The sequence below is a fragment of the Lontra canadensis genome, unplaced genomic scaffold, assembly GCF_010015895.1.
Source record: "Lontra canadensis isolate GAN:19392208 unplaced genomic scaffold, GSC_riverotter_1.0 scaffold25, whole genome shotgun sequence".
Classification (NCBI taxonomy): Eukaryota; Metazoa; Chordata; class Mammalia; order Carnivora; family Mustelidae; genus Lontra; species Lontra canadensis.
Window position 1 is genome coordinate 14,109,845 of NW_022631019.1, and position 27,951 is coordinate 14,137,795.

The 27,951-nt window shown below is 52.6% G+C and overlaps 2 protein-coding genes across 6 annotated transcripts; one reads left to right on the forward strand and one right to left on the reverse strand.

Annotated features, from left to right (window-relative positions):
- Positions 1-1,805: 1,805 nt before the first annotated feature.
- On the reverse strand, positions 1,806-22,349 carry PLA2G2C (phospholipase A2 group IIC). Of its 3 annotated transcripts, XM_032863624.1 has the most exons (6): positions 21,840-21,943; positions 16,840-17,005; positions 14,228-14,343; positions 12,157-12,301; positions 10,387-10,490; positions 1,806-2,114 (listed from the first exon to the last, which is right to left on the reverse strand). In XM_032863624.1, exons 3-6 carry the CDS (start codon positions 14,319-14,321, stop codon positions 1,945-1,947), a joined length of 513 nt encoding a protein of 170 aa, XP_032719515.1. In that variant the 5' UTR covers positions 14,322-14,343; positions 16,840-17,005; positions 21,840-21,943; the 3' UTR covers positions 1,806-1,944. The 3 variants fall into 3 exon arrangements, with proteins under 3 accessions (XP_032719515.1, XP_032719516.1, XP_032719517.1); XM_032863625.1 differs by lacking the exons at positions 16,840-17,005; positions 21,840-21,943 and adding an exon at positions 22,210-22,349; XM_032863626.1 differs by lacking the exon at positions 16,840-17,005.
- UBXN10 (UBX domain protein 10) lies at positions 21,693-27,920 on the forward strand. Of its 3 annotated transcripts, none has more exons than XM_032863621.1 (2): positions 21,693-21,714; positions 26,233-27,920. In XM_032863621.1, exon 2 carries the CDS (start codon positions 26,248-26,250, stop codon positions 27,061-27,063), a length of 816 nt encoding a protein of 271 aa, XP_032719512.1. In that variant the 5' UTR covers positions 21,693-21,714; positions 26,233-26,247; the 3' UTR covers positions 27,064-27,920. The 3 variants fall into 3 exon arrangements, with proteins under 3 accessions (XP_032719512.1, XP_032719513.1, XP_032719514.1); XM_032863622.1 differs by lacking the exon at positions 21,693-21,714 and adding an exon at positions 24,558-24,588; XM_032863623.1 differs by lacking the exon at positions 21,693-21,714 and adding an exon at positions 25,764-25,797.
- The last annotated feature ends 31 nt before the right edge of the window (positions 27,921-27,951 follow it).

The following is a 27,951-nucleotide window of genomic DNA, read 5'->3' on the forward strand; positions in this document are numbered from 1 at the left end:
GAGCACAGAGCGCCAGCTCCCAGACCCTCTGCCGACCACCCCTGGCTTCCCTACTGTCTTCACATCAGGGAAGCATCACTCAATCTAGATTCTAAGCGTCTGAACTTGAACTTCTAAAGGATGCTATGGCTCTTGAAGTTCTCCCCAGGATATTGAGCCCTGATTTTGTTTGTTTTCTCAAAAATCTCAGAATCCTTACTGCCCAGCACTGGTGGGGGTGCCTGATGCTCAGTGGGGGCTCACTAAATGTTTGTTGGATGACTGTGTGATCACAGCCCCTTACGTGTTCTCCCTTATTATAGGAGCATGGCCTTCCTCCTCCCAGACCTCAAGGTATGGGTCAGAGGCCACGTCTGTAATATTCTCTGGCCTCCAAGGGCAGCACAGTGCTGAGAACCTGGAGTCTCCAGGAACAAAGACCCGTTATATCGGTGAGCTATCTTGTGTAACAGACCACACCACACCTTAGTGACTTGAAATGGCAGCCTCTATGCAGCTCACAATTCTGCAATTGGCAACTTAGCCTGGGCTCAGCCGGAAAGTTTTCTTTGGTCCCAGAGAGCTTCTCTTGTGGGTCATGATCAACAATGAATGGGTTCTGCTGACCTTTGCCAAGAGTTCTTATGTGTCCAATGTCTGAGTGGACACAGCGGGGCTAATGGACTTTGGCTCCCACCTGCCATTGGGCCAGCCCAGGCTTCTTCTTGGCGGAGCCTGGCATCCTGAGAGAGTAGAGTACCAGGTCTCCTTGACCCAGGCTCGGGAACTGGCAGACCATCCTTAGGTTCCACTACATTCTACTGACCAAAGTAACTCACAGGGCCGGCACGGAGTTCAGCTTCAACCACTGGGAAAAATAAACTCTACTTCTTGATGTGCAAAGCTGAGCATTCCTTCACGAGAGGCAAGGATGCAGTGAGGTTAAGGACAATTGTGGCCAACTGTGCATTTTGCCATGCCAGCGGGGGCATTAAAAAGAACAGAATCGGGTGCCTGGGTGGCTCAGTGGTTAAAGCCTCTGCCTTCAGCTCAGGTCATGATCTCAGGGTCCTGGGATCGAGTCCCGCATCAGGCTCTCTGCTCAGCAGGGAGCCTGCCTCCTCCTGTCTCTCTCTGCCTGCCTCTCTGCCTACTTGTGATCTGTCTGTCAAATTAAAAAAAAAAATCTTTAAAAAGAACAGAATCTGCTCAGCTCAGGTCACCTTGGTGTTCATTAGACTCTAAGTCTGATAGCACTAGGAGCTTCTGAATTTGGATAGAAATTTTGGGTCCCTCTGATGCCCCCTTCCAGGTCCTTTCTCCATCTCTGTGACATTTTCCTGGCTATGACACCCATGTGGCAATGGTGGGTGTGGATATCCTCATGCTCTGTCTCCGGAGAGATGGAAATGGCATTAATCTTTCCTACCTGAGGGATCTGGGAGAGCAGAACCAGAACAGAGGAGAAACAAAGTCCAAGTGCAGCTCTCAGATCTTTGGCTATGTGCCAAGACTGTGTTTTGCAAGATCCCTGCTCTTCCCACACCTGGATGTGGGTTGCGTGACCCCTTCCCAAGTCCACCCTGCATCCTGATTTGGGGATCAGGGTGGAGGGAGAACTTAGGGTAGATCCTGCATCCTCTTCCCCTTCTAGAAATTCCTGGGTTGGGGTTCAGAATATCTCTCTATCCTACCACCAGCTGATTGCTTCTGAGCACATACGACTATCGGAAAGTATTAATTATTTGTGTCTACATGTAGGGGCTCCCTCCATAGCATGCCAGGGTTTTATCTTTTCCGTTGCTGAGCAGCTGCCCTCTGGGGTCGAGTGACAAAGGAGTACCCTAGGCCATGTGCCGAAGGGTGACTGCGGAACTAGAGCCTCTTGGGGATGGCATGAGAAGGCTTCAGGAAGGACAGGTGACCTTGGATCCCATGCTGACCGATAAGGGGGCCCGTGGCTGCCTAGCACTGGAGCTTATGCCTGCCACAGCGGGGCCGGCTGGAGAAGAACGGCTTGAAGTTTTTCTCGTAGGTGGGCAGGCTCTCTCGGAAGCAGTAGGCAGACTGCCTGTCACACTCACATGCCCGCAGCCCACAGAGGCAGCTGACGCTGGGGTCGAGGGCACATTGACCTGCAGAGAGAGAAGGGGTCACTGGGGGCTCCACTTGGTTCTAAGGTCTGGGAAAATGGGGGCTTGCTGCAAGGGGTCAAGGGTTGGAAACAGAAAGGGAGGAAATTGGGAGTCTGCCTTCTGGGTCCCTGGTCACATCTGGACATGCCACAAGGACTGGAGTGAAGAGAAGCCTGGAAGGAAACGGGGAGGGGAGGCTGGGCTGCACATGGGGGTGCCCTGAGTGGGCACACTGACCAAGGACACGGGACCCACTTTCTCAGAACTCACTTCATATAACCAGCTGCTTGCTTGACATCTCGCTGGGATGTCTCAGGCATCTCCAGCTTAAGGCATTCAGAAGGGAACATTCAATGTAGTGCTCCCTCTGCCCACCAACCTGTCCTTCACCCACGCTCGCGGCTCGAAAAGGGCACTGCCTCCTACTCGAACCTGAAAGTGAGCAGCAGCCTGGGTTCCTCCCTTCCTTCCACTTTGCACATCCAGTCCACAGCAAACGCCACCGATTTCTCTGTTTAGAGTACTTCACGCTCTGCCCTCTTCTCTCCACCTTTCTGGCCACTCCTGCATTCCCGGGCCCCACCAGCTCTTCCTCCCTAACAGGAGGAAATGAACAGGGACTTTCTTAGACTGTCACCCCCATCAGGTCCACTCTCCTGCTTCAAGCCCCAGTGCAGTTTCCTAGTACTGCGGGAAGACATCCAAATCCTCACCAGGGACCAGAGAGCAGCCTTGCTGTGATCTGGCCCTTGCAAACCTCTCCTTCCCCACTGTCCTTTGCTCTGCTCTGGGAACATTGTCCTGTCACATGCTTGGCTCCCTCTTGTACCAGGGCCTTTATTCTCGCCATTCTAAAGCACTTCTCTCCAGGATCTTCAAGTGACTGGATCCTTCCCCTCCTTTGGGTTGTGGTCAGATTTCCTCTCTTCAGAGAGACCCTCCCGGGCCCCCGACCTAAAGCACCATCCAGCAGCCCCTCTCCCGTCTATCTCATTCACTGTGTTTTGCACAACCCATGCATTTCTTATGCATTTGCTTGCATGTGTCTGTCTCCTCTCAACAGAGTGTGAGCTCTGCGAGGCCAGGGTTTTGTCTGTCTTGTCCATCACAGCATCCCCAGCGTGCAGAACAGATGGTAGCGCATAGTGGGTGCTCATCCGAGGGTCGCAGATAAATGAATGCAGCCAGCCTCTCTCTGGGCCTTTGGGGTTGAGTGTCTGCCCTTTGGCCAAGTCACCACTAGATGGAGATCTTTTATTTAGTTGCCAGAGCTGCAGGGCTCTGCGTGTGTGTGTGTGTGTGTGTGTGTGTGTGTGTGTGTGTTCCGCTCTCTTCTGAGGGTTGGGGCTGAGGAAGGGAGGCAGCCAGACTCACCAGTTTGTTGATCATGGGCAAGTTAGCTGCAGCATCCACATTTACAAAATGATGATGAGAACTGTAAGTGTCAAAAATAAATAATGGTGTCTGCGGTGTAGTCTCGTTGTGAGGGTTTTGGCCGCCGGGTATGGAGGGAGCAGTTTGCACGTGGCAGGCACACCCACCGTGCTCCGTAAGTGCTGACGGTGATGACGAGGGTGATGCTTCTGGGAAGAAGAGGAGCCCTTCGAAGTTGGTCCCAGTGCCGGCCGTCCTCCGTTCGTTTGCCTTTCTCCCTCTGAAGTCCAACTCCAGCAGCAAGCTGTCCTCCCACACCTCCCCAGAGACTTCGTTTCTCAAGATGCGTCGACAGCCATCCTACACTCCAGCTGTGCCCTCCGTGTGCCCTCCTGGAGTGTGCCAGGGATGTTCCCGCCCCTGGCTCTTGGCTCCTGCCACTCCCACTGCTCCCGACACCTGGGTCATCTTTGCCCTCGCACTCCTTCTTTCCATCTGAGAAAATCCTTCAGGATTCATCAAGCCTCAGCTCCCCCCAAGAAGCCCCGCTCAAGTCCCTGTCCCCTCTGGGTCTCTGATCTCCCTCGCACCCAGCACACCCCTTGCTTCCTGCCGTGGTCTGAAGGGGCCCACTTGGACTCGTGGCTTGTGTCCTCAGGGGGCTACTTGGATGCAGGGCACTGCCCCCCTTCAACCATGCTCTCTTCGGGAAAGGGCCTGCCACTCGTCCAGGCCACTGTCACTCATCCAGGCCACTGTCACTCTGCTTCGGTCCCCTCCTCTTTCTTGTCCTCTTTCTGGTTACCTCTGTCTTCTATTTCTCTCTTCCTCTTTCCCATCTCTACTGTCCTTTGTCCTTTCTCTTGCTTTGCTGTCCCTTTCTGGCTTTGTCTGTCCCTTTCATACACACAGATTCTGACCCTCTCCTGACACACAGTGTGACCTCTGAACACCTCATCTGGGCCCCAGGCGCACTGGAACTGATCTTGAGCCGGAGCCAAAGGCTGTGGGCTATCATTTCCGGGGCATCCCATAGCCGTGGCCGGGCCAGGCCCCTCAAGACCTGGAAGGAGAGGAAGCCTGGGCCGAGAAATGTCCTCCTTGCGTGCCAGCTCTTCCCAACCAGCCCGAATCCAGTTCCTGCATCTTTCGGTTTGCTAGTAGAGATGCCAAGACAGGAACTGAGGCTTGAAGAAAGGACCTGAAGGCTTCAGGGATGTTTCTCTCAGTCCGTGGAGTAGACTTCCACAATGGGACGAAGCAGAACGCTGTACAGGAATGTTTGCCACAGAGAACTCGGGCTGCTGACGGGCCTCCACCTGCCTGTGTCCCAGGCCTCTACCCTGCTCTCTAAATTCTCTCCCTGGGCCTCTGGTTTGGTCTCAGGGAGTTAAATGCCATCTGAGGGATGCTTGCTTGGCTCAGTCGGTCCCGTGTCTGCCTTTAGCTCCAGTCATGATCCCAGGGTCCTGGGATTGAGTCCTGCATCGGGCTCCTTGCTCAGTGGGAAGCCTGCTTCTCCCTCTACCTCTCCCCCTGCTTGTGCTCTCTCTCTCTCTCTCTCTCTCAAATAAATAAAATCTATTTATAAAAGAAAAATAAATGCCATCCGAACGCCCATGACTCTTGGGTTCTTGCCCCAGCCAGGTGTCTCCCCTGAGGTCTAGACTCCCGTATGCTCCTGGACACTTGACTTCCCCATCGGGTGTCTGATATGCATCTGAAACTCAGAAAGTCTCATGCCAAGTGCTTGCTGGGTCTCCGTAGCCTGTTCTTCCCCATCTGCACAAGCTCAGACAACACCTTCCGCACAGCCACTGGGGCCAGGAACCTTGGATTCTTTGGGTCTTTTTCCTCCCCACTCTGCATCTTCTGCATCAGCAACCCCTGACAATCGACCTACAAAACACCCGGCATCCAACACTTCTCTCCTTCTCCACTCCACACCCCGTGGAAGCTTCTCCCAGTGCTCACTAAAGGCTCCTCATTTTTCCTCCCCGGCTCCCCAACCACCATGGACAGTGGCCAGAGTGATCTTTCTAAAGCAAGAGTAGACCGTATCCTGCAGCAAACGCTCTGGCAGCTTCCCCTGCAACAGAAGGAGAAGACACCCTCCTCACCTGTCCACCCAGCCCTGCGGACCCTTTCCCTGTGCGACACCAGCCACCGCAGCCCCGATGCCCATGGCCTCTGCTCCTGCCACACTGGCTAAATGCTGCTTCCTTCAAGGGCTTCTTCGGCCCCCTGAAGTAGCTGTCCTTCCCTCTCCCTGTCGTCATTGTTCTGTATCCTGTTGCTTTGTTGGAACACTTCATTTCTCAATATTTGGGAATACTGACTTGTTCCCTGGAGGCAAGCTCCCTGGGCAGGGAGTGTGTCTTCTTATTACATATCTTCTGCCCTAAACATCCAGGGAGCACTCCGTCCCTGGGTGCTGCTGCCCCACGGGCTGGAGGTTCACCCTCTGTGTGGCAGCAAAAGACCCCCATCCCAGGCAACGGGAAGCAGTGTTCTCCATTCAGACCCATTGCCTGCATGCTTTAGGATTTCAGGCAAGTTGCTTGTCCCCAAGCCTGTTTCCTCGGCTTTCAAATCGGGAAACAGACATTAGCATTGACTATTTTATGAGTTCATTCATTCACTCATCAAACAGGTATTGAGTTCAGAACATGTGCCTGGCCTTTGGCTAGGCACTGGAGGTACAGGTCTGAGCCCGCAGACCCCACTTTGCATAGCTCTCAGGGTGTCCTTCTTTGTGGGTTCTAACGAGGACGAGTGCCCCCCCCCCACAAGACCAGGCTTTTTCCTTGCCCTCCCGGAACTCACATTCTGGTTGGCAGGAGAGCGGATGCATAAACAAACAAAGCAATTTCAGGTAGAGACAAATGTGAGGAGAAAAAAAAGGGTGATGTGTCAGCGGGTGAGGTGTTGTGAGGGATACATCCAGTAATGAAAGAAGAAGAGCTTTGCACACCACAAATTCCAGTGGTTGCCATGTTCACCTTCCCTCGTCGGTGGAGGGAGAAGTCAGAGGCTGTCAGACACGGAGGTGGAAGAGGGACCAGGGCTGGAACCTGGTCTCTGCCTCCCATGGCCCCTTGCACAACGCATACATGGCTGTGTGGGTGGAGGGGGTGGGTGTCTCTGCTGGCTAATCTTAAAGTCCCTTGCAAATGCCAAGAACTTACATAAGTCCACTCAGAGGAGGGATAACAACCTCCCAGGTACCCCGGTTGCTCGAGGGCAGCCGTCCCTACCTGGCAAATTGGCCCCAGGGCTTGGGTTATAGGCCTTTCTTTGACTGATCTCCCAGTGACATTTAAAGACATGGACAGGCCAAGTTGTTTTTCTCCTTTCCCTTCCCTGCTCACTAACTGCATCCCGGATCAGCTGCAGGTTGCTAGGCAACCTGGGGCCAGGCTCTGGGTAGGGATTTCAGAACTTGGAGGTTGCGGGTTGGTGGTGGGGAGAGGCAGTTAACCCTTATGGGGCTGCACTTTGAACCGCAGTGTAACTGAGGTGGGAAGAGCTTTTCTTCTCTAGGGAGTTAATGACGTTAGCTTGAGGGGATACAGGGGCAAAGGAGAGGCTTCCGAGAAATCTAACAGTCATGAAGAAAATCCCAGTGCTATTCTGCAAAAGTAAAGGGGAAAAGAAAACTTAGGGGCAAAAAGAAGTCCCGGCTTCTAAAAGGAAAATCATTGCCTAAGCACCTGTTATGGGCCAGACCCTGTAGTGCGGTTATTTTAGCAACTTTATGAAGTGCAGAGTATTAGCCCCATTTTAAAGATGGGGATACTAAGGCCCAGGATAGTCATTCAATTATCTGGCTAGAAGTGGTGGAGCTGGGATTCAGACCCAGCTCTAAGCCTGACTCCCAAGTCTGTGCTCTCTCTGGACCTCTTAACAGGGAACAGAAAGCTAGAACAGAAAGATCTGGGGCATCACAGGAGCCGAATTCATCTGCCTTTCTCTGTCTGCTGGGCCAGTGCTGCGCATTCTGATGAGGATGTTGCCAACAAGGAGGGCAAGTCCAATAAGACTTGCAATTGTGGGAGCCCTCCAACCAAGCGCACCCCCCCAACACCCTCTAAGCAGCCCCATGCCATGGGGAGTGGGGTGCAGTGCGAGGCAGGAGCACCAGCTCTGGGACCAGACAACCTGGGTCTGACTCAGGACTCTTTTCCTGGCTGTGTGACTGTGGCCATCTCAGCTAACTTCTCTGAGCCTCAGGGTCCTTCTTGATAACCACATTCACCTCAAAGGAGGATCCCAGGGATTAGGGTGCTCTGTGTAAAGCACCTATCACAGATGCTCACAGACCGCTGCTGTCACTAATACACCTGTTTTGTGGATTAAAAAAACTGAGGCCCAGAAAACTCATGACAAGCACTGCGTTCCAGAGCATTGGAAAAGCTAAAGACACATGTGTTTTAGTCTTGCCTGTTAATCAGATCAAACGCTTACGCTCTCTGAGCCTGTCTCCCTGTCCCTATAATGAGAGGTTGGTCTAAAGGGATCCCAAGGGTGCTTTCGGCTCTGGAGAATGCCAGGAGAACAGGACCTGAGTCTGCCTTGCTCTGAGTCCCAGCCCCTACACAGCACTGGCTCTGGATGGGCACCCAGTAGGCGCTCAGGCAATACTGGACAAGTAAATGAATGTGCTTGGGTCTGGTTTGTGGGCTCAGCAGGTACCAGCAGCAGACCCACGATCAGAACTCAGATCACCAGCTCCTGGCCCTCCTCCTGGGAGTTGGGGCTTGGCAAGGTCAGGTGGGGAGGACAGGGGGTTGGCCTGGTACTCACTGTCTGGGAAGCACCTGCCCCCTCCCCATGCTAACGCCCTTAGCAGGGTGCCTGACTCCAGGAGGTCTTCTCAAGCTTTAGGGGCAACTGGCTGCCTGGCAGGATCTGTGGGAAACACAGCCCAGGCTGCAAACTTTCCCCACCAGCTCCCAGCTCGGCCCTGCACCTCCCACCACCACCCAGCAGGTGCCAAGCAGAGGATGCTTCTGTGTGCCACTTTGGTGGGGGGAGGGGAGGGGTCCATCTTGTCACTCAGATCACTGTCTTCCCCAACTCCTGGGGTCCCAGGCTGTGGCTCTGGCCCTACATGGGAGAGGGAGGATAACTGCTAAAGAAGCTGCACACACACACAAAAAAAAAAAAAAAAAAAAGAAAAGAAAAGAAAGAAAGAAAGAAAAGAACAGAAAAGAAAAGCTGCTCCAGGTGCAGAGGGCAGAGGCTGGCCCCAAACCTGGGACCACAATGTGGGCAGGTGCTCCGCACCGGCTGAAATTCTACTTCCCTTCTCAGATCACCTTTTCCCTTCTTCCTCAGTCCCCACACTTCATGGGGGCACCAGAGGACAGAGCTCCTTGAGGATATTTTCTCTAAAAGTGGTAACTTTTCAGGCACTTTAAGGTAACACTTGACATGACAGATGTTGTGACCAAGAGGAAAAGCAACGAGAAGAAACCATATGGAAGTGAGACCACGAGCCAGGCTGAGAAGACTGCGCCTGCTCCAGCCAATCGCCAGGCTTGACCCCATGACTCCTGCCAAGGGTGGGGGTGGGGAAGAAGGGTGGGAAGAGGCAGCCAGAAACTTGGTCCCTGCCTCTGAGGGCATCATGTGTCAAAGTAAGCAATACTTCGGGGGCAACTTCCTCCAGCCCTCTTCCCTTGCCCACCCACCAGGCCCTGACCCCATCCCAGCCCCTGAGCATGGTCTGCAGGATCTCCCAGGAGACACACAGCTTTAGGTATGAGCACCGTCATGGCCAGAGAGCTCCAGCACAGAAGTCTCTTTGAACTCACGTGGGAAATGGAGGTTTTCCTCATTGACAGTGTGGCTGGGGGCTGAGGGCTGTGGAGGTTGAGAAGTAGACCATCTGTCCTCCCATTGTGGGGCTCTGAGACCCCAGCCTCATCCCCCACCCCCGCCCGGCTCAGGTCTCACCACTGGGTCAGGGACACCGGATAGTCCTAATGCTTGGTCCGTCTTGGTATGTCCTGAGGGAGGGCTCCAGGGTTGGGGGGAGCTGGGAAGCCCTAGGGTTTGGGCACTGAGCACCCATTCTAAGGTGGGGGGAATGAAAGGAAGGGAGGTGGCTGTTCCCTGACCTTGGGGTGCAGGTGAATTCCGACACACTCACAGCTGAGCACAAATACACGTAAGGAGGAAAGTGGTTTGTGCAACTCCGCAAGGCCAGGTGGGAGGCCAGTTGTCTGAAGGGACACTCAAATCACTGGCTCCCCTGGAATGAATGACATTTATGAGAAAGTTACAGCCAGGGACTTCGAATGTACTTGCTCTTTAGACCAAACTTTCCCTAGACACACACCCCAGGAGCCCCCAAACACGCTCCGGAATAGTGGAGGCCACTCCCCACCTGCTGGACACTCAGTGCTTGCCCACCCTTGTTCTTTGCTCTCCTCCTTGAATGGCCTTGATGACACATGAGTTCCCTTCCCCGACCCCTCCTATTTACTTTTGTGTCCCCCGCCTCTAGCCGCCCCTGACAGCACCTACCAGGGCTTGGCATGTCCTCGCCCTTAACAAATATTTATTCAACTGAAAGACAGCTAAGCTGCTTTGTTAACACATGACAGACAGAGGAATGTTCTGGACAGCAACAGTTGCCAAGCAAAGCTGCAAGATTCAATGTAATCTCAAGTCAACAACTACTTATCGAACAGGTGCTATACCCCAGGCTCCCGGAAGGTGCTGGAGATGCAGCCATGGACAGGAGAGGCCAGAGACCAAGCAAGCACTCCCAAGAAGCTCCGATTCCTAGAACTGTCCATCTTCATCTCAAAACGCTCCTCTACCAGGAGGCAGGCATTAAGGAGGCGCCCAAGTTCAAAGTTATGTCCCCGCAGAGAGGGCTACTCACAGGCCACGGTCCCGTTGGCGATGTGGAATTCGTAGCTGTTCAGCACGGGCTGGCAACCAAACTGCTTTAGCTTCCCGTAGCAGCAATCATGCGCCAGGCAGCATCTGGGGGCCAGACCAGAGCAGGTGATGGGGGAGGTCCTCAGGGTATCGGGGAGGGGGTACAGAGGGGCAGGGGGAGCCGTGGGCAGACCCTGGAAAGGACGCCCCTGCCTCTTCCCCAGAGCGAGAAAGCATTGATGACAAGGAGGTAAATTCCTGAAAATATTAACAATATAAACATTACCCCTCACATTTCGTGAGCCCTTTCTAGTACCTTCTGCTATCTCATTAGTTTCTCCATGTAACCCTGTGAAGTGTGATTGTTGTCCCTATTTTTGTAGGGGAGGAGATGAGCTCCCAAGGGGGGAATTTCCTTAAATGATACAGCTGGAAAATCACACACACACACACACACACACACACACACACACACGGCTCAAACCTAGGTCCATGTGACTCGGTCATTCACATAATGAATTTTTCCTGAGCACCTACCATGTGCCAAGCACTGTGACAGCCTCTGAGAAGACAGGGCTCACCAAAACACCCAAAGCACCATGTTCTCATGGTGCTCAGAGTGGCCCGGGGCGGAAAGGGAGAACATGAAGAAGAGAAAGCAGCTGGGGCAGGACCGGGGACTGGATTCTAAGACACAGAAAAGCAAATGCTCTGGGCCAGATGCTTCCGTCCTTCCTGTCACCAACCCTACCTGGGAGTGGGCTCTTTGCTCTTTGTCATCTTTGTCTCATGGCATTAAAATTGTCATCAGCCTTTGGGCTTGGAAGGGGAGGGACAGAGGGTCAAAGAGTCCGGATTTGGAAACAGGCAAATCCTTATTCAAATCCTGACTTGGCCACTCAGGGGCTGGTGTGTCTTTAGGCTTTGCCATGGTGGTTTAGGGGGTCCTCGTGGCTGCTGCCTGTCACCTAGGGATGGGACCACTGCCTTGGCCACCGGATATGTAAGGGTTAAGTTAGGTCCCATGTGCCAATCACCGATCCCAGTGCTCGGCACATGATGGAGGTTCCATCTGTGTCTGTCCCCCTGTAGTGCTCTGGGATTCCTCTGGGTGGAATATTCCAGGCTCTCCGAAGCCCAGCCCCCAGGAATCAAGCTCCAGGCATGACATTTCGGGTCCCACTGCAAGAACATATTTACGCACAGGAGCTTAAAAGTGGTGAGAAACATCTTATTTCTCCACATGAATGATGTACAAGCTTTCCTGTTTCCTCCCTCCCCATGCCCTCGCCAGGTTACGCCAACCTCCACTTCTTCTCAGGACTCACACTCCCCACCCCACGCTCAAGAGTAGGCCTGGCAGCCACGCTGGGCCATGTGGCCTTGCCCAGATGGACAACTTTTCCAAACTGGGCCACTGGGATTCTCTCTCCCGGAATGTGGAATTAGGCCCAGGAGACAGCAGGGCGGCCTTGCCGTGGTCTAATCCTAAAAACTGGGTTGCTGAGCGAAGATCACGTTTGCCATGACGTTTGAGAACTGAAGACGTTTCTCAAGCTCTGAATTGGACTGACTGGATGATTCTCAAGGCCTGATGCAGCACAAGAACTCGGGGCACGTCGTCTGGACACAAGGATTTCAAGATGGTGGCTGCGGGACTGCAAATGGGCTTCTGTCTCTCGCAGTGTGAGAGTCCTAACACCCTGCCTCGCCTCAGGCTTGGGTTTCAGTGCACATGAAAGGAGAACAGGCCCGGAGCCCCCAGACTCACCTGTCTGTGTCGTCCACGGGGGTCCCTTTGCCTCCAAGGCCACAGTAGCAGCCATATCCATAATACGAAAAGAAAGCACTCCGTCCCGTGATGAGTTTGACCATCCTCTGAAATTGCCAGAAGCTGCTGTGGGCAGGGGCCATCACTGCCGGCCAGAACACAAGAAAGAAGACACTGGGTAGTGAGAACATGGCAGCCTGGTGACTCGAACCGAGAGCGCTGGCCTCTGGGACACCAAGAGACCCCGAAACATGCCCCCAGACATGGGCATGGCCCGGGATCATCAGCCCCTTTCCTGGGCAAAGGAATAGTATCAGAGAACACTGTGCCCCACAGCCAGTTTCTTGCCAGCCCAGGACGAGAACCCAGCTTCCATGATGTTCGAGACATTACCATCAACCATGTGTCCCCCCAGAGCACCCCCCACCCCGCCAAGTGGAAGACCACCACCCCAGACAGAAACACCCTTGGGTCTCATGCGACATTAATGGGAAAATTTAAAACCAGAGATGCCGGTTCCTACTAATATCCTCAGGCATGTACAATCTCTTCAGAAGCAGAAAAGATGCCCTCAATCTTATTTTTTTTAATGGCAAATATACAGGGACCCAGCAATTTTTACTTCTACAGAATGTTTACAGAAGTGGGGGTAGAACACACACACACACACACACACACACACACAGGGATATTTGCTGCAGCTTGTCCCTTGTGGTATCAAAAAATTGAACACCACCCACATATCCACTCATAGAGGGAGAGTAACTAAATTGTGTCTTGAAAACATCTACTTTTAATAGCAATCTCTCCGGGATTGAGCAGTGGGATTGAGGAAGTAGGTGGAGAAGAAGATAGACACCATTTATATACTTTTATGCTGTTTGACTTTTTTTTTTTTTTTACAGTGACCATGTAATACTTTGTGACCAAGTAATACTTTTCTATTAAAATGGTCGAAATGAACATGTGGAAAAGCCTAGAAGTGTGTCTACCAAACTCTGAAGAGTGGTTCCCTTAGGGTGTAGGAAAAGGACTAGGGTCTGGGAAGGATGAGAAGTGGCTTCAGCTTGTTATATTCATTTATTTTACTTCTTAATTACCTGCATATATTAATTTTGCAACAAAATAACATAAAAACATGAACTTGGGGAAGAAACACAGAGACAGAGGCGTTTGGAACACATTTCCACATTCCCATGTGAAACTGTGGTTTTCTTGTCCTGAAGCACCACAGAAGGGGTGAGGAAGCCTGGGGTAGGCACTGCTGTCCCCCAGCAGCCCCTCGAGAGAGAGAGGCCAGGCACTGATCTTGTAGAGAGCCACCACAGGGGCTGTGGAAGTGGTCCTCCCTACGTTTCCCCCCACTCCACCCCCGCCGACCCAAGATCTTGAAAACTGTAAATTCCACCCCGGACTAAAGGGAAAATGGGAGCTCCATTTCTGACATTTTGACTTAGAGAACTGACAGCTAAAAGCTGAAACAGACAGAAAAACAGATCTGAAGAAATTTCTATGAATCAAACTCATCCAAGTCAAAGAGTTTTCCAACAAACTCAACACAGTTTGCTAGCAAGTTCTTTCTCACTGTGCAGGGAGGGGTGTGTTATCTGATCTCTTGGTAGCAATGACTTATAATTATCCATTATTCCATAAGTCACCATAAGAGAGCCTCTCTGATGAGAATTAATTGTCCCTAAATTAGCTAGATATACGTCTGCGTTTTTGTTCTGGAATCTACGTGACTTTAAACAAAGACAAAGAAGGAAAGAATAAGAGGCTTCCAAAGGGGATGTGGGGTAAAACAGTAGTCAAGGCCCCCTTTCCTTAGCAAATGGTTAGCAACCTTTGATTTTCTCAACGTTTCATGAGGTCCCAATGCTGGGACCAGCCCATTTTGTAGAAGAAACAGAAGGAGGAGGACTTTGGTGGGCGCCTATTCCACTCCTGATTCTCTTTTGAGTAACACCTGATTTCCCCCCACCCGATACCACATCAGAAGGGGCTGCCCGGAGACATGGACACCCAGATGGAGGACAGAGCCCTGGAGCTCTCCCAGCTCCATACTACTTACGGCAGGAGGCAAAGACCACGAGAACCCCAATGGCCTTCATTCCCGAGGACACCAGGGGGTCGGGGGCAGGGCGATCACACCTTTCTCTGCTCATGAGGGGTCTGCCAGCCCAACTCCTGAAAATAACCAAAATGAGGCGAGGCCATGTGGGTGCCAAACCCCAATCACAGCTCAGGGCTCAGAGCAAAGGGATCTTTTTCAAACCTAATTATCTCTGAATATGATACCCTTTCTGGTATTTAGAACCTAAATATAAAGATACGAAGGGCTCTGTTGTCTGAAGAGTACAAGTGTTTCTTTTCTTTTTCTGGCAATACCGTCCCCTCCTTTTTTCTTTTGAGGAGTCGGTATTTCCACGGTTCCCAAGTTTAAAGGCATCCAGGGTGTCCGTGATGGAAATCCCACTCCGGGAAGTCCAGCCCCGCTAGCACGGTGGGCCCCCATCCGTGTCTTCCTTCCCTCCTTGGAAGGGAAGCTCCTCCTTCAGAGGAGTTTAGCTCCTCTGAACCTGGGCTTCCGCTCCTATCAAGTGAGTCTAAAAGACCTGTCAGTAATTTCAAACATTTATTAAGGAGTTCCTCAATGCCACGTGCTGTTTTCTTCGAGGTCTTTGCGGGCATTCCCTGATTTCATCCTCACAAACTGAGAGACTCTGCTATTGTTTTAGAGACAGAGAGAGTCAGAAGAGCCTTCTCGAACCCACAGAGCCCCCAGCTTCTCAGACTTGGGGGGACCAGTGGAAACGAGGCAGGTAAATCTGCTCGGTACCGAAAATTGCTAGGACAGCGAAACACACCCTTCTTAATATTTGCAGCACTAGGTGTCCTCATATGTGGCTCACTTGCCATAGGACAACAGAGGAGGCTCAGGGACCCCCGTTGTCCCAAGGAGCCTTCCCACCCCCGTTCTGGCACGAGATCTAAGTGCAAGTGGCCTTGATGTGGCCCATCAGGAATCAGGCTCGATCTGATAACAGCAGGACTCGGAGTACAAACAGTAGCTCTGTTGATCCCAGAGAATTTGATAGGCACTGAGCTTTGGCTAGCTTTACTCTCCATGACAAAGTTTCCCGGGAAAACTTCAGAATGAGCTCCCTGCTGCAGGGCCCCGGGGCCAGTGCATCAGGTGTCCTTGCTACCTCTGCCCCTCTCTGGCCTAGTTTTGCTGGAGGATGTAAGGCTCGGCCTGGACCAGGCCTGGTCTCAGCCAGTCTCCGTTCCAAGTGCTGCAGCGAGGTTTTTAAATTAGGTTCCGTCTCTATAGGCTGGCTCCCTTTCCTCTTCTGAGTCTGCAAAAATAACCGTGCGATGGTGTAGTCCAAGAAGAAGGCATGCACGTCTTTTAGAAGAGCAGGTGATGACGCTTTGGAGAGACAAAGAAAGGGACTCGGGTGTGTTACTGGTAATGAAATCAGTGTCTCTCTGTGCGCCAACTCCTCCTTTATGCGTCAGCTTCTCTGAGTGTCAACTTCTCCCCCTGTGTGCCAGCTTCTCCTCCTCTGTCAGCTTTTCCCTCTGTGTGCCAGCTTCTCTCTCTCTGTCAGCTTCTCCCTCTGCTTGCCAGCTTCTCTCTCTCTGTCAGCTTCTCCTTCTCTGTGTCAGCTTCTCCCTGTGTGTCAGCTTCTCCCCCTGTGTGTCAGCTTCTCCCTGTGTGTCAGTTTTTCCCTCTGTGTGCCAGCTTCTCCCTCTCTGTCTGCTTCTCCCTCTGTGTGTCAGCTTTTCCCTCCATATGCCAGCTTCTCTCTCTCTGTCAACCTCCCACCGTGTGTGCAGCTTCTCCTTCTGTGTGTCAGCTTCTCCTTCTCTGTCAGCTTCTCCCTTTATGTGTCAGCTTCTCCCTCTCTCCAATCCGTCTTTGTTCACTTCCCGACAGGTGTCTCTCCTGGGAGCCTCCCGAGAATGCACTTCTCGGTCTCAGAATCTGTGTCCAGGGAGACCAACTTTGTCCCATGTAGAGTGATAAACAGTGAACTCACCTTCAAAAGGAGGAGTTGGAGGGGGCCTTGAGCTACCTTAAATTTGTATTCCACTCCTATTTGCTCCTCCTACAACCCAACAGGTAAAGCCTATCACTTTCCTGTTTGGCAGTTGAGGAAAGCAAGGCTCAGAGAGCAGTGACTCACAGCTACCAAGTGGCAGGACCAGAACTGAACCTCTGGTCCCGACCTCCCAATTCAGCACTCTTTCCACCTCACCAGGATCCCTGCCTAGACCTCTTGCCCGTGTGGCCTTTTGAGGGTGACAGAGTATTTTCACAGACTTCTATTGGCCTCCACGGCTGTGACTGAGGCGAGACGGGCACGGTCCTCTCCTTTGACTGACCGCTTGCGGGTGCTTTGGATTGCACTGAACTGACAGCAGGGGCACAGGGCCGGAGGCCCGGGGACGTGACGAAGGGCGAGAGCATGGTGGGGAGCACAGCACGGGCTCCAGCTCCAGTCTCTAGCGCAGCAGCCAGCGGGTCGGCAGGCGCCGGTGAGCAATGCCCTAAGACCCATCAATTTATCTGATGTAGACAATGCTGAAATGTTGGCTGGCTTTTCTCCCCACAGAGAAAATGAGCAGGAAAGAACCCACAAGCTCCATAATCAAAGCTCATTCTATTTTGCTCACCTCTTTGTTCCCAGTGCCTTCCGGCACACGCAGGGCCTGGCACACACGAGGATGATGGTGAAGATGAGTCACTTTTGTGTCACACTTCCACACCCTGCGAGTCTTCTGAACACTTTGCAGACAGATACTCAGTACATCCTCACAGCCCTCGGCCGGAGAAATACTGCTATCACCTTCATCGTGCGAATGAGAAAGCCAGGCACAGGGAGGTGGGAGATAAATCCATATTTGAGGAACGAATGAAGGAAGGAAGAAATGATCAGAGTCTGATGATGCTTTGAGTTACAGAAACATAAACAAAACTATCCCCTCCCCAGGGCCAGCACGGACTAAGCACTGTTTGTGGATTACCTCCCTTAATTCTCTTCCAAGTCTCCCCTTGTGGCCCAGATGATCAACCCCAGTTTCTAGATGGGAGAACAGAGGCCGGCAGGAGTGAGGGGTTTTGTCCTGCATACTGATGGAGCCAGGACTCGCCCGAGGTGTGTGGACACCAACACTGGCATCCCTAACCCTGAGCCATTCTCCTGCTTCCCTGTAGGGCACTGTGCCCAGGGCTCTACCTACCCAAAACACAGTGAACGTTTTTACTTGAGACACAATTCCAGCAAGGGGTCAGCTTCTTTTTCTCAGACCCAGCAGTGGAACGGGAAGGGAGTTAAATGGTGGCTTTTAGTAGGTGGGCAAGGGAGAGAAGGGAGTGATGAAAATGGTAATGGACCAAGCATGCAAACCTGGAACCACTGAGTGTGGGGACAGATAGTTCTGGCTACAGTAACACAGTTGCACCTGGAGTGTTGTTGACTTCAAGTCGTCGAGAAAAGCCTGCATTGTGTAAGAGATTGAGGTGCAGGGTAAACAGCTCCAGCTTCTCTGTTGGAGAAGAGGGTAGGAGCGGGGCTCCCCCACTTCCTGGAAGAGCCACTGAAAGTTCCTGAAACTTCCCTTCATCACCCGCAAGGTGGAAACAATGAGCCTGCCCCTCCCACGGATTGCCAGCAAGACTGAACAAGTTCCTGAAGTCGAAAGCACTTGGCCAACAGTAGCCAAGGTGAAGTACCATGTTTGCTATGTTCTGCTTAAGAAGACAGGGAAGGAGGCACAACGTGAATGGATGTTTTCTAATAATATGGGGAAACAGTAGAATCTTGCACTTTAAGAGGTGGATTTCACTATTTAGAAACTTCCCTCTTGCAGGTCCTGTTGGGATGCTCAGGCATCAGGACGCATAGTAACTGTGCCAGCGTCTTGGCCTCTCCACCAGGGCACACACCCCATCCTACTTCTGCTTGAAGATTACCCACGGTCTCAATCAACACATCTAATGGGATCGAGGGCAGAATAGTACACTGGGTATAGACTCCAAAATTTGGAAGCTGCTAGTTCAAAAAGAGGCCACCTGCTTTTTTGGGGACAAGCTGCTGAGACACTGAAGCTCTTGTCTTCAGTACGGCCCTGGGGGAGGTCATTTAGACTTCAAACCAGAAATCCTTGGGGGATGCCAAGTGGCAGCCAGCCGGGTCCCTCGGTGGAAAAGCCAGCTGTGGAATCGGCATTGTCTCTTCATTAATTTAACTCATTTGCTGAGCGCCTATCATGAAGTGGGCACCATGCGGGCAAAGCAGGGGACTCAGACACAGGCAAGTTCCTAGCCTCGAGGAGCTCAGGTCCTGCTGACGGAGGGGCACACGGAGGGTGAAACCAACATGATAATGAGCACTAACCCTCCCCAAGCAGTCACACGTTCCCGGCACATGCTAAGACCTTTCCACGTAACATCTGATTTCAAGCCCAACGCACTCCCATTCTTAACCACCTACGTTCTACAGAGTTAGAAACCAAGGTCCAGAGAACACTAATCAGCGACCCAGGTCTCTAGCAAGCTAGCAAGAGGTGGGACCAGGATTTAAACTCAAGCCTGGATTCCAGGGCCCATGCCCACTACCTCACGACCAGTGCAACAGGTGGGTGCAGGTAAAGGTGCCATGTGGGAATGCCGGGCTGGGGGTGGGCTCTGGAGTACGGGGTGGAATCAGCCAGATTGGGGTTCTGGAACAGCTCAGCCACTCAAGAACTTGAGGGACCCCGAGGGTCAGTTGTTTTTTTGTTTGTTTGTTTTGGTTTTGGTTTTGTTTTGTTTTGCAAAGGAGGCCAATGATGCGTTTCTGGAAGAGAGCACTGAAGATCAGAGGAACTGACCTGGTGAGGGCGGGTGGTGCCATCTTGGACATGTTCCAGTGGACCAAAAGGGATCAGCAAAAGCCCATGTGGTTTGGGGTTGAGAATGAGGTGGTCAGGAAAGGCCTTCATGAAAGAGGTGACTTTTTAACAGGGGCCTTAAAGGATCAGTAAATTTGGATTGACTTCGAGGAAGGAAGCAGGGTGGGGAAGGCATGAGTAACGGCCCTGGAGATGAGAAGACCAAAGGCCCGTTTGGGCAATAAGCTGGCTGGAACCCACGGAGGAAGCTGGGGAGTAAGGGAACCACGGCTGGGAAGGAGGGCAACCCCACTTTGAACCTGGCAGAGCAGGTGCCTCTGGCCACGTTTACTGAGAATCCATTTTGCACGCGTGTCAGAGACCAGGCCTTATAGGGCTCGTCTTTTGAAGACATGTTCTTTAAAGAAAGGGGAGACAAAGGTGACAAAGTCAGCGCTCTCTTTAAAGAGCAGGAAGGCACAGCCATTGGTGGATGGGCTCTCTTTCCTTCCCTCCAGCTTCCCCCGGCACTGTGCGTTACATAGCCCTGGGGAGCAAAGGACACGTCCTGCTGAATATTAAACAGACCCCAGGCATCAGCCCCATTTCAGTGCATGCCCACGTAGGGACACACACACACACACACACACACATACACGCACGGTAGGGGGAGAAGCGGATTTGATTTTCCAAAAGATTGCATAATCCTTAGGTGCTATTAAAATAGCTGATGAAGAATCTACTTTAAATCTTTTTTGGGTGGGCGTCAAAGGCCTGAAGAGCATTGCTTTAGATATTTCTGACAGAATCATTTACAAGCAAGAAGCCACCCAGTACAGAGCTGTGAAGCCAACGGCTCCTCAGACCGTCACCTCCTGCACCTCCTTGGGGCCCCAGGTGCCACCCCGGATGTCTAGGGCTGGGCAGGAGGCGACCCCAGCAGGTGGCATGGCCCACCCGCAGCTCCCACAGGTCAGGCACAGCTTTCCTGAGACAGGAGGGAACCTCACTGCTGAAATGATCCCCTCCTCCTGGGGCCCAAAGACCTTCCTGTCAGGGACAGGGGCACATAACCATGTCCAACCCCTGCCCGCCCTTCCATTCTTGGCTCAAACTGTATTTTGAAAACAATCTGATCTATAACTCCTGAAGGGCGTGTGACACGCCTCCTCAACCAGACTGTGACCATCTCAGAGGAGGGTCGCAGTCATGCCCTAGTGCAATCCCATGTCCGTGTGTCTAGGACACACGAGACAGCAGATATCCGGCCACAATGCTAGGATACCCTGGTTCTTTCCTGTGATAATTTGTTTTTTGTCTACTAACATTACCTTCCAATAATATAGTCACGAAATTATTCGTCTGTGTATTCCAAGAGTCTAGAACCGTGCCTGGCACACAATAGTAGTCGTAAGAGCTCCTTCTGAAGCTATGTTAATTCCATTTTGGAAGAAAGCCTTCATCCATTCAAGTTGGGATCTGAAGGCTACGTGGGCATTAGGCAAAGGAAGAGAGGAGGCAAAGTTTGGGGAGGATGGAGAAGACTCTTCCAGGCATCAGGGACAGCAGGAGCAAAGGTCTGGAGTGTATGTGTGTGGCCCTTTGGCAGGGAACTGGCTTCAGGGCCGTTGGAGGAGCAGTAGGTCTTGGACAGAGTCAGAGGACATGTCACCTCCCATTCGAGCAGGAGGGACGGAGGAAAGCAGACAAGTGCGTAGTCTGATGATAGAACACTAACAAGGCTTCCATAGGATGGCTTCTCTTTTGTCTCTGAAGAGGGAAGTAAGGATTCTTCTGCATTGGAGGAGGGGCAGGGGAGAAGGGAGAGGTTTTAGGAGAGAGTACAAGGTTTGAAATAACCACCATAGGAGAAAGGAGACAGAACTGAACTGGGGGAAGTGGGAGGATTTCTGCCTGGGGTTAAGGGTCCAGTAGGTGTTGGAGACCACACCTTTCCATAAACTATGCCAAGGTCTGCGGCTGGTCAAGGTATCTTCAGCCCCTGGGTGTAAGTGGACTGATGGAGTTTCATCAGGTGGGAGGGACGGAGTGGCAGCAGGACAAGGACGTGGGGGATTCTCCAAAGGGAATGGCCTGGGTAAAGGACTGTGGGCTGGTCAGGGCAGGAAACAAGCACGTATGGGGGGCGGGGGCAGTGAGAAAGCCTAGAGGGCAATGGGCTGCAGTTTCCACTTGAAAGACAAATGGGGTGGAGGTGGATGGGGTTGCTGGAAGTACCGGGGTCCTGGTTAGGGGAGGCAAAACAGGGCAGATATAGTTGATCCCAAGGGTCCCGAAGCCGCGGGGAGTGTGGGGCTGGTGTTAAAGACATTGCCCTGAGAAGAGACAAGGCAGAGAGAGGCCCCAACTCAACACAAGCCCTAGAATCAGCCGCTGAGCATGGAGGGTGCCCGGGGAATCAGTCCAGCAGCCTCTCTCCTAACCGGGGACACTGAGAGGGTTGGGGCCTGCCCCCAGGTCACAGCCCACGGTGCTCCCCAACCCCTCCCAGGAGAGGACCCAGGAGGCCCCCCACCCTCGCGACCCTGGGGCGGGCGAGGTGCCCCACCGACCGGAAGCACGTGGCCCCCTCCTGCCCGTTGCCCCGGAGACGCCGGCTGTTTACCAGCCGGACTGAGCCAGGCAACTTCTTCGGGCGGATGGAGCAGCGGCCAGGTGAGCGCGCCCGCTGCCCTGGGACAGGCCGCCCCCCGGGGGTGGGGGTGGGAGGGGGGAACAGGAGGGGTCCCGGGGAGAAGCGGCCACTCCGGGGCAAAGCCAGCCAGCCCAGCCCAGCTCACCGTTGCTGGATGGGACAGCTCCCGGGCTCCGCGGAAGCCGAGGGGGCTGGGAAACCGCCGGGCCATGTGCTCCTGGCTGGGCAGTACAGACTGGGACACGGACAGACCCAAGGGGACCAAAGGACGTCCTGCCCTCGGATCGACCGGAACCAGATCAGAGCCTCCCCCAGACCCATGCGCTTTCACCCAAGGCACTGCTCACTTTCTAGACGTTCTTTCTTGCCCCTCCCCCAAATGTCTGCTTCTGCTGTTCCAGCTCAGCTCCTTTCCTTTTAGAGCTGTCCCTACTTGGAAATAATTAAGCTCTCCTCTTCCTCCTACCCCCTCCCCCACGCTGCTCTAGCAACCATCCCCACTGCCTTTTCCAAACCTTTGATCACTTGGTGGCTTGTGGTCCAATTTCTCCACTCCCCCTTGTAAACGTGGCACTCTGCACTCTGCGTGGGACAGTGCATTCTAATCATTTAGCCGGGGGTAGAACTGGGCATGGTACCAAAGTTTTCTCCTGCTCAGGCCAACTACCATCTCCTGTTGATTCTTCTGAGTGCTTTCATCTTGAAAGCCTCATGGGGAGGGGGGGCGGTGGATTGGGGCTGGGGGGTGGTGGGGTTGTTGGCAGGGGATTGTATTAACTGATAAACATTTTTAAAAGACCAATTCAAATGTATGCATGCTCGGTATATACCAGCAGATGGTACGTGGGTGGGTGTATTTTACTGCATTTGCTGTGGGTTTAGATTTGGGTTGCCAGTGAAAGGGGGTGGTCTGACCCTGTGCTGAGAGGTGGGCTTCTTTGGAAAGCAGGAATATGGCCTCTGCCTTTCCTGTCCAATGTTCTTCCTTTCCAGTCGATTGGACAATTCATCTTAAGCAATGGGTACCTGCCCTTTTGGCAGTTCCCTGGAAACCGTTACTGATGTTTGTTTCCTGACTCCTAGCAGGCCTCTGGGGTGTAGCTATTCTGTTTAAGCAAACAGGCCACTTGCCTATTTGGTTGGTGGCTTGATGGATGCCCACACCAAGATCTTGCCAAATCACTTTGTGGTTGAACGTATGCCAGGCCTCGAGGTGGGGAAATGAGCTAAGCGGGGGGTAGTGATGGGCACTGCCCAAGCCTTCCCGGACCCAGGGGAGTAGACAGGGTTCGGGACCCAAGGTGTAGATACAAAAGCATGGTTGGCCCAGGTCCTTAAACACCTGTTCCCCACCACCACCTCCCCAGCTTCCCCTTTCTATGGGATAGATGCTGGGGAGAGTTGGTGTTCCCTCCATGTAACAGATGGTCCCCGCGCTCGGGAGGAGGCAGTGGGTTATGAAAGCAGGTTCGATGGAACGGTTTTACCTGAAGGAGGTGTTAGTCTCTAAATAACCATGAGTGGGCTTATAGGAATTAGTCATAATTGAGGTTTTTTTCTCTGAGATAGCTCGCAGTCATGTTATCTTATGACCAGGGTGTCTTGAATATGACACCCCCTGAACATGGATAATTATATAGTACCAAAAGGTATAGAAAGTGCATGCACATAGTCAAGTTTTACTGTTAAAAATAATCCAGCAGAGAGCCTGCGAGAACACATGACTTTCCTCATCAAAGTTGTTAAGGAAGAGGTTTCTAAGTTACCAAACTTACTGACAGTTAAACCTTCCTGAGGCATGTGTGGGAGTTAGAAGCCAAGTCTGTGATAATTCTGTAGAAGCTGTGGCAAATTAATAGCCATTGCTGGAGGGGGGAGGGAGGACCGAGAAGGGGAGCTGGTTCCCAAATTGTGCTTATCTTTGGCAGAACAGTTGGACAATCATGACCTTCTCGTGTCACCCTGAGTTAAAGTGCAGAGCTGCTTAATTGCAAGTGAAAGACTTTAGAACTCAGCCAACAGGGGAAAAACCACATTCTTCACAGTTGATCAGAAAACAGATTAAATTAACAAGGAGACAGGCCGGCTTTTTTTCATGCCAAGGAGAAGGTTCCTGAACTCCCAGCAGCCAGATTGGGTGTGAAAACCTAGCGAGAAGTAGAAGATGGGAAGTGTGGAAAGACCCAGTCTGTGGACAGAAGGGAGCAAACATAGAGGCCTTTAAGTTAAGAAAGGGAGGATAGCTTTCGAACTGGCTAGTGCCTGGGGAATATAGGGGAAGACTGTGTCTTGTTTGGGTATGGTTTTAATGGAGAGGAAGAGGATACTTTCTAAAATTTGGCAACATGGGTAAAATTTGGAACATGGGTTCCAATAACATTAGAATGCAAGGCTACAGGGTTGGAATTACATTGCTCAGGACTGTGATGAAGGTAGCTTGGTGTAAGATGGTTTGAGGTAAAGATGCAATTAAAGTGGGACATCAGAAGGCATTTCTTAGGAAAACATGATTTTGCATTTTTTTAAAAGATTTTATTTATTTATTTGTCAGAGAGAGAGAGAGGGAGAGAGAGCGAGCACAGGCAGACAGAATGGCAGGCAGAGGCAGAGGGAGAAGCAGGCTCCCTGACGAGCAAGGAGCCCGATGTGGGACTCGATCCCAGGACACTGGGATCATGACCTGAGCCGAAGGCAGCGGCTTAACCAACTGAGCCACCCAGGCATCCCTGATTTTGCATTTTTAAGCCAAGTTCATGGGCAGTTGAAATCAACCTTCCGGCATTTCTGTGCAGTGGGTGGGTCAGGCACGGGTTCCATGGTTTGCCCTGCTGGTCAGAGGTGGCTAGGAGGAAAGCCACCGAGGGCCTCCTGGGGGAAAAACTCTGCAGCAACAGGTAAGGTTTTTGGACCTAAAATAATAGAAAGCACTAAGCAAACAGAAAACCAAACACAAAAGCAAAAGAACCTTACCTCTTCTTAAGCCTTGACTACACATGCCCCGAGCCCGGTGTTTATGGCCACTTTACGTGATTTCGTATTACCGTCTTCCTGTTGCGGAAAAAGGGACTGACCTTAGAGGTATTTAAATAATGTCTTCAAGGTCATATGGCTAATTCTATAGGTGAGGAAAGGGATGTGTCAGGAAGGTAGATTGACAGTCCCGTGGTTTCTCAGCTAACTCCCGGCCCAGCCTGTAATAGAACCCCAGACTTAGGACATCAGGTCCTGGTTCCTTTGCACTCGGACATGCTGCTCCTTGGGGACTGTGAGGCACTGGGAAATTACCAGAAGGTCTTTAGAGAGCAAGGAGACACCTGGTCAGCCTATGTGGTGGTGGTCAGGATTCCAAGGTGGGGGGAGCCCTAGACGCCCCGCAATGTACGGGAAAGTAGTCACCAGGGCCTGGAAGGGGGGAGGTGGTAACAACCGGGTTAATGAAAGGGCCACCAAGATGGTGAGGGGGGAGAAGGAGACTTGATTTGGCCACTGGGGCCTGCACAGAGAAGTGTCCACGCCTCCTCCTGAGCTTGGGAACCCGGGGCTTCTATGGGACTTTGCTAGCATGCATGAGCACCCCCAGCGGGAGACGCACATACAGAGGCCCTTGCAGGGTTCTCCAGGTAGCTAGGAAGACAGAAAGTGAAGCCCGGTCCTCCAGAACAGGACTGGGAGTCACAAGACCTGGGTTCAAGTCCAGGCTCTGCCGATAGGGGGCTTTGTGAGTAAGGAGCAAGTGTTCTGGGTCCTACACCTGTGGGATGACCTCGTGCCCAGCGTCCCTGTGGAGATGGTCTAAGACCCGGTTTGGTACACGATGGCCCACAGCCAGTTTTGTGTGGCTTGTGGGCTAAGAATTGGTTTTGTACTTTCTAATGGTTGGGGGGGAAATGGAAAGAAGAGGAATCTTTTGTGCCCCGTGAAAATGACATGAAATTCAAATGTCAGTGTCCACAAACGAAGACTCATGCCACACAGCCACCCCGTTCATTCACCTGCTGGCTGTGGTGGCTGCCACATCCCACAGGCAGAGTTGTGGAGTTGTGTGACAGACCCCGTGGCCGGCAAAACTGGAAATATTGGCTATCTGGCCATTTACAGAAAAGGTTTGCTGGCCCCTGGCCTAGAACCTGCGTACCTCCCTGTGAGTTCTGGCCAATGGGCTGAGATCAGCAACGGTGCCCCCTCCCTGACCCCGTAAGAATAAGAATTCACCACCCCCCAAACCAAGTCACTCCCTGGTGCCGACTTTGTTTATTTTCCTCATGGCAATTATTACTCATTGAAAGTATCTCTTTACTGGTGGGCTCGACACCTGTCTCCCGTCACTCTTGGTTCACTGATTTTTCCAAGTGGTTGAAATGACTGAGGTTGTGAAGGAATGTGTGGCACCCGGTGCCCCCCACCCACGCCGGAAATCCAGAGAGGAGCCCCAAACTCCCTGCCAGCTGGCACTGATTCCGGCCCCGGGGGTGATTGGCTTGGAGGCGGGAGTCCCGGGAAGTATAATCCACGGCTTCTCTTCTCTCCTGCTTCCTTAGGGGTCTTGAGAAGCGATGGCCACCGAGGCCCCTGTGAACATAGCCCCCCTTGAACGCAGCACCGCGGGCCACACGGCCGCTGACGGCTTCATCTGGCAGCCAGACTCGGCGAACATGCACGTCCTCAGGCCCAAGTCCGCCAAGGGACGGACGCGGCCGAGCCCGCACAGACCGCAGGGCACAGAGCCGGGTCCTCACCGCGTGCCGGCCTCCCTGCCTCCAGCCATCCCCTGCGAGCCGCCTGGCGGCCAGAGGCCGGGAGCCTGCGCACCCAGTTCTCCAAACCAGGGAGCTCCCGGCGAGATCCCCGAGCTGCTGCAGCAGGTGCCGGCTGGCGCTTCCTCCTCCCTCAATAAATACCCAGTCCTCCCTTCCATCAACAGGAAGAGCCTGGAGGAGGGGTCTGTGGAAACAGTGGTGAAACAGGCCGGCTCCCTGCAGCTGAGCGGCACCGTGAAGACGAGTGAAGAAGAGTCCAGAGCTCCAGCTTCTTCCCCAGAGAGGAAAGTCATCGTCCGGACCAGGAGACAGACCTCCCCCAGGGTGGGGGACCCGGAGGAGCCCTCAGATCGAGAGCCCAGCCTGCTGCTGGCCGTCAGGTCGCCGTCGGGCAGAAGGTTCATTCACCATTTCAGGCCCACCGATGCCTTACAGACAGTTGTCGCTGTGGCCGAGGACAAGAACCAGGCCAGCTACCAGCCCTGCAGCATTGAAACCATGGAAGTGCCCAGGAGACGGTTCTCTGACCTCACCAGATCCCTGCAGGAGTGCAAAATCCTCCACAAGTCGGTGCTGGGCATCTCGCAGGAAGAAGGGGAGGGGGAGCCCTGAGTCCACAGCCCCCTAGCCAGGGTCCTGGGTCTCTGAGCAAGGAGCACGCTTGGCTGCTGTGGCCTTCCGGGCAGCTCAGTCCCAAGTGCTGTGTGAACTTGGGGCGGCTGTGATCCTTGCGACCCATCTTCACAGCCTCTCCTCTGCAAGAGTGAAATTTGCACATGCGCCAAGCACGTTGAGAAGGTTCTCTTCCAGTTGTTAAATTCCCTCCAGCACTGGAGTGAACTGGCAAGTTAACCAGGGCTGTTCCTGAAACCACCGTGACCAGGTCTCCCCCTTCCCTGAGGTCTGGGTCCTTTCTGGAGCACCCGCTTGCCTTTACAAATGAACTCTCCCTCTCTTGAAGCCAGTGGTGTGCCTTTCTGTATTTGATGCAGGATTAAATACTTCCCAGAGAGGATTCAAGTCTGGTAAATAACCAGGGCTCAGGAAATGTCGAACTGGCATTTGTATTTCTTGCAAACATCTTTTAAGAAACAGGCAGTTGACACTATCTTGGAAGCAGCCTCTTTGCTGGGCTTGGGTGGCTAGAGTTTCTTGGGGATTACAGTTTGTGTGATGTGGCTTCAGAGGAGAGAACAGGTCTTTCGCTAATACAAATCCCCCAACACATCAACGTTTCTGAAATAGTCTGGGAGCTGGAAAGCATATAGCTTCCACAACCGTGGATTAGCCAAGTAGCCACTTTTAAATAGAGAGTAAGTAGGTTTGCAAACATCAGTAGCTACTCTCTGCATGCCGCAGTCTTCACAAACTGAGAAAAACCAGTGTACTCTGATTTTCTTCGCTTTTGTCACTCATGGAATCTTTTTGTTTTTAAACCATACGAACATACAAGTCTGTACAAGTTTGCACTGAAGGTGCCATTGGCTTATCAGGGTGTGG

Coding starts and splice junctions, on each gene's coding strand:
- PLA2G2C (XM_032863625.1), bottom strand. CDS start 14,321: ATGAGCAGAGAAAGGTGTGATCGCCCTGCCCCCGACCCCCTGGTGTCC. Junction 12,302..14,227: donor CGTGGTCTTTGCCTCCTGCC/GTAAGTAGTATG, acceptor TCTGGCCGGCAG/TGATGGCCCCTGCCCACAGC. Junction 2,115..10,386: donor CGCCAACGGGACCGTGGCCT/GTGAGTAGCCCT, acceptor CTCTCTCTGCAG/GTCAATGTGCCCTCGACCCC.
- UBXN10 (XM_032863621.1), top strand. CDS start 26,248: ATGGCCACCGAGGCCCCTGTGAACATAGCCCCCCTTGAACGCAGCACC.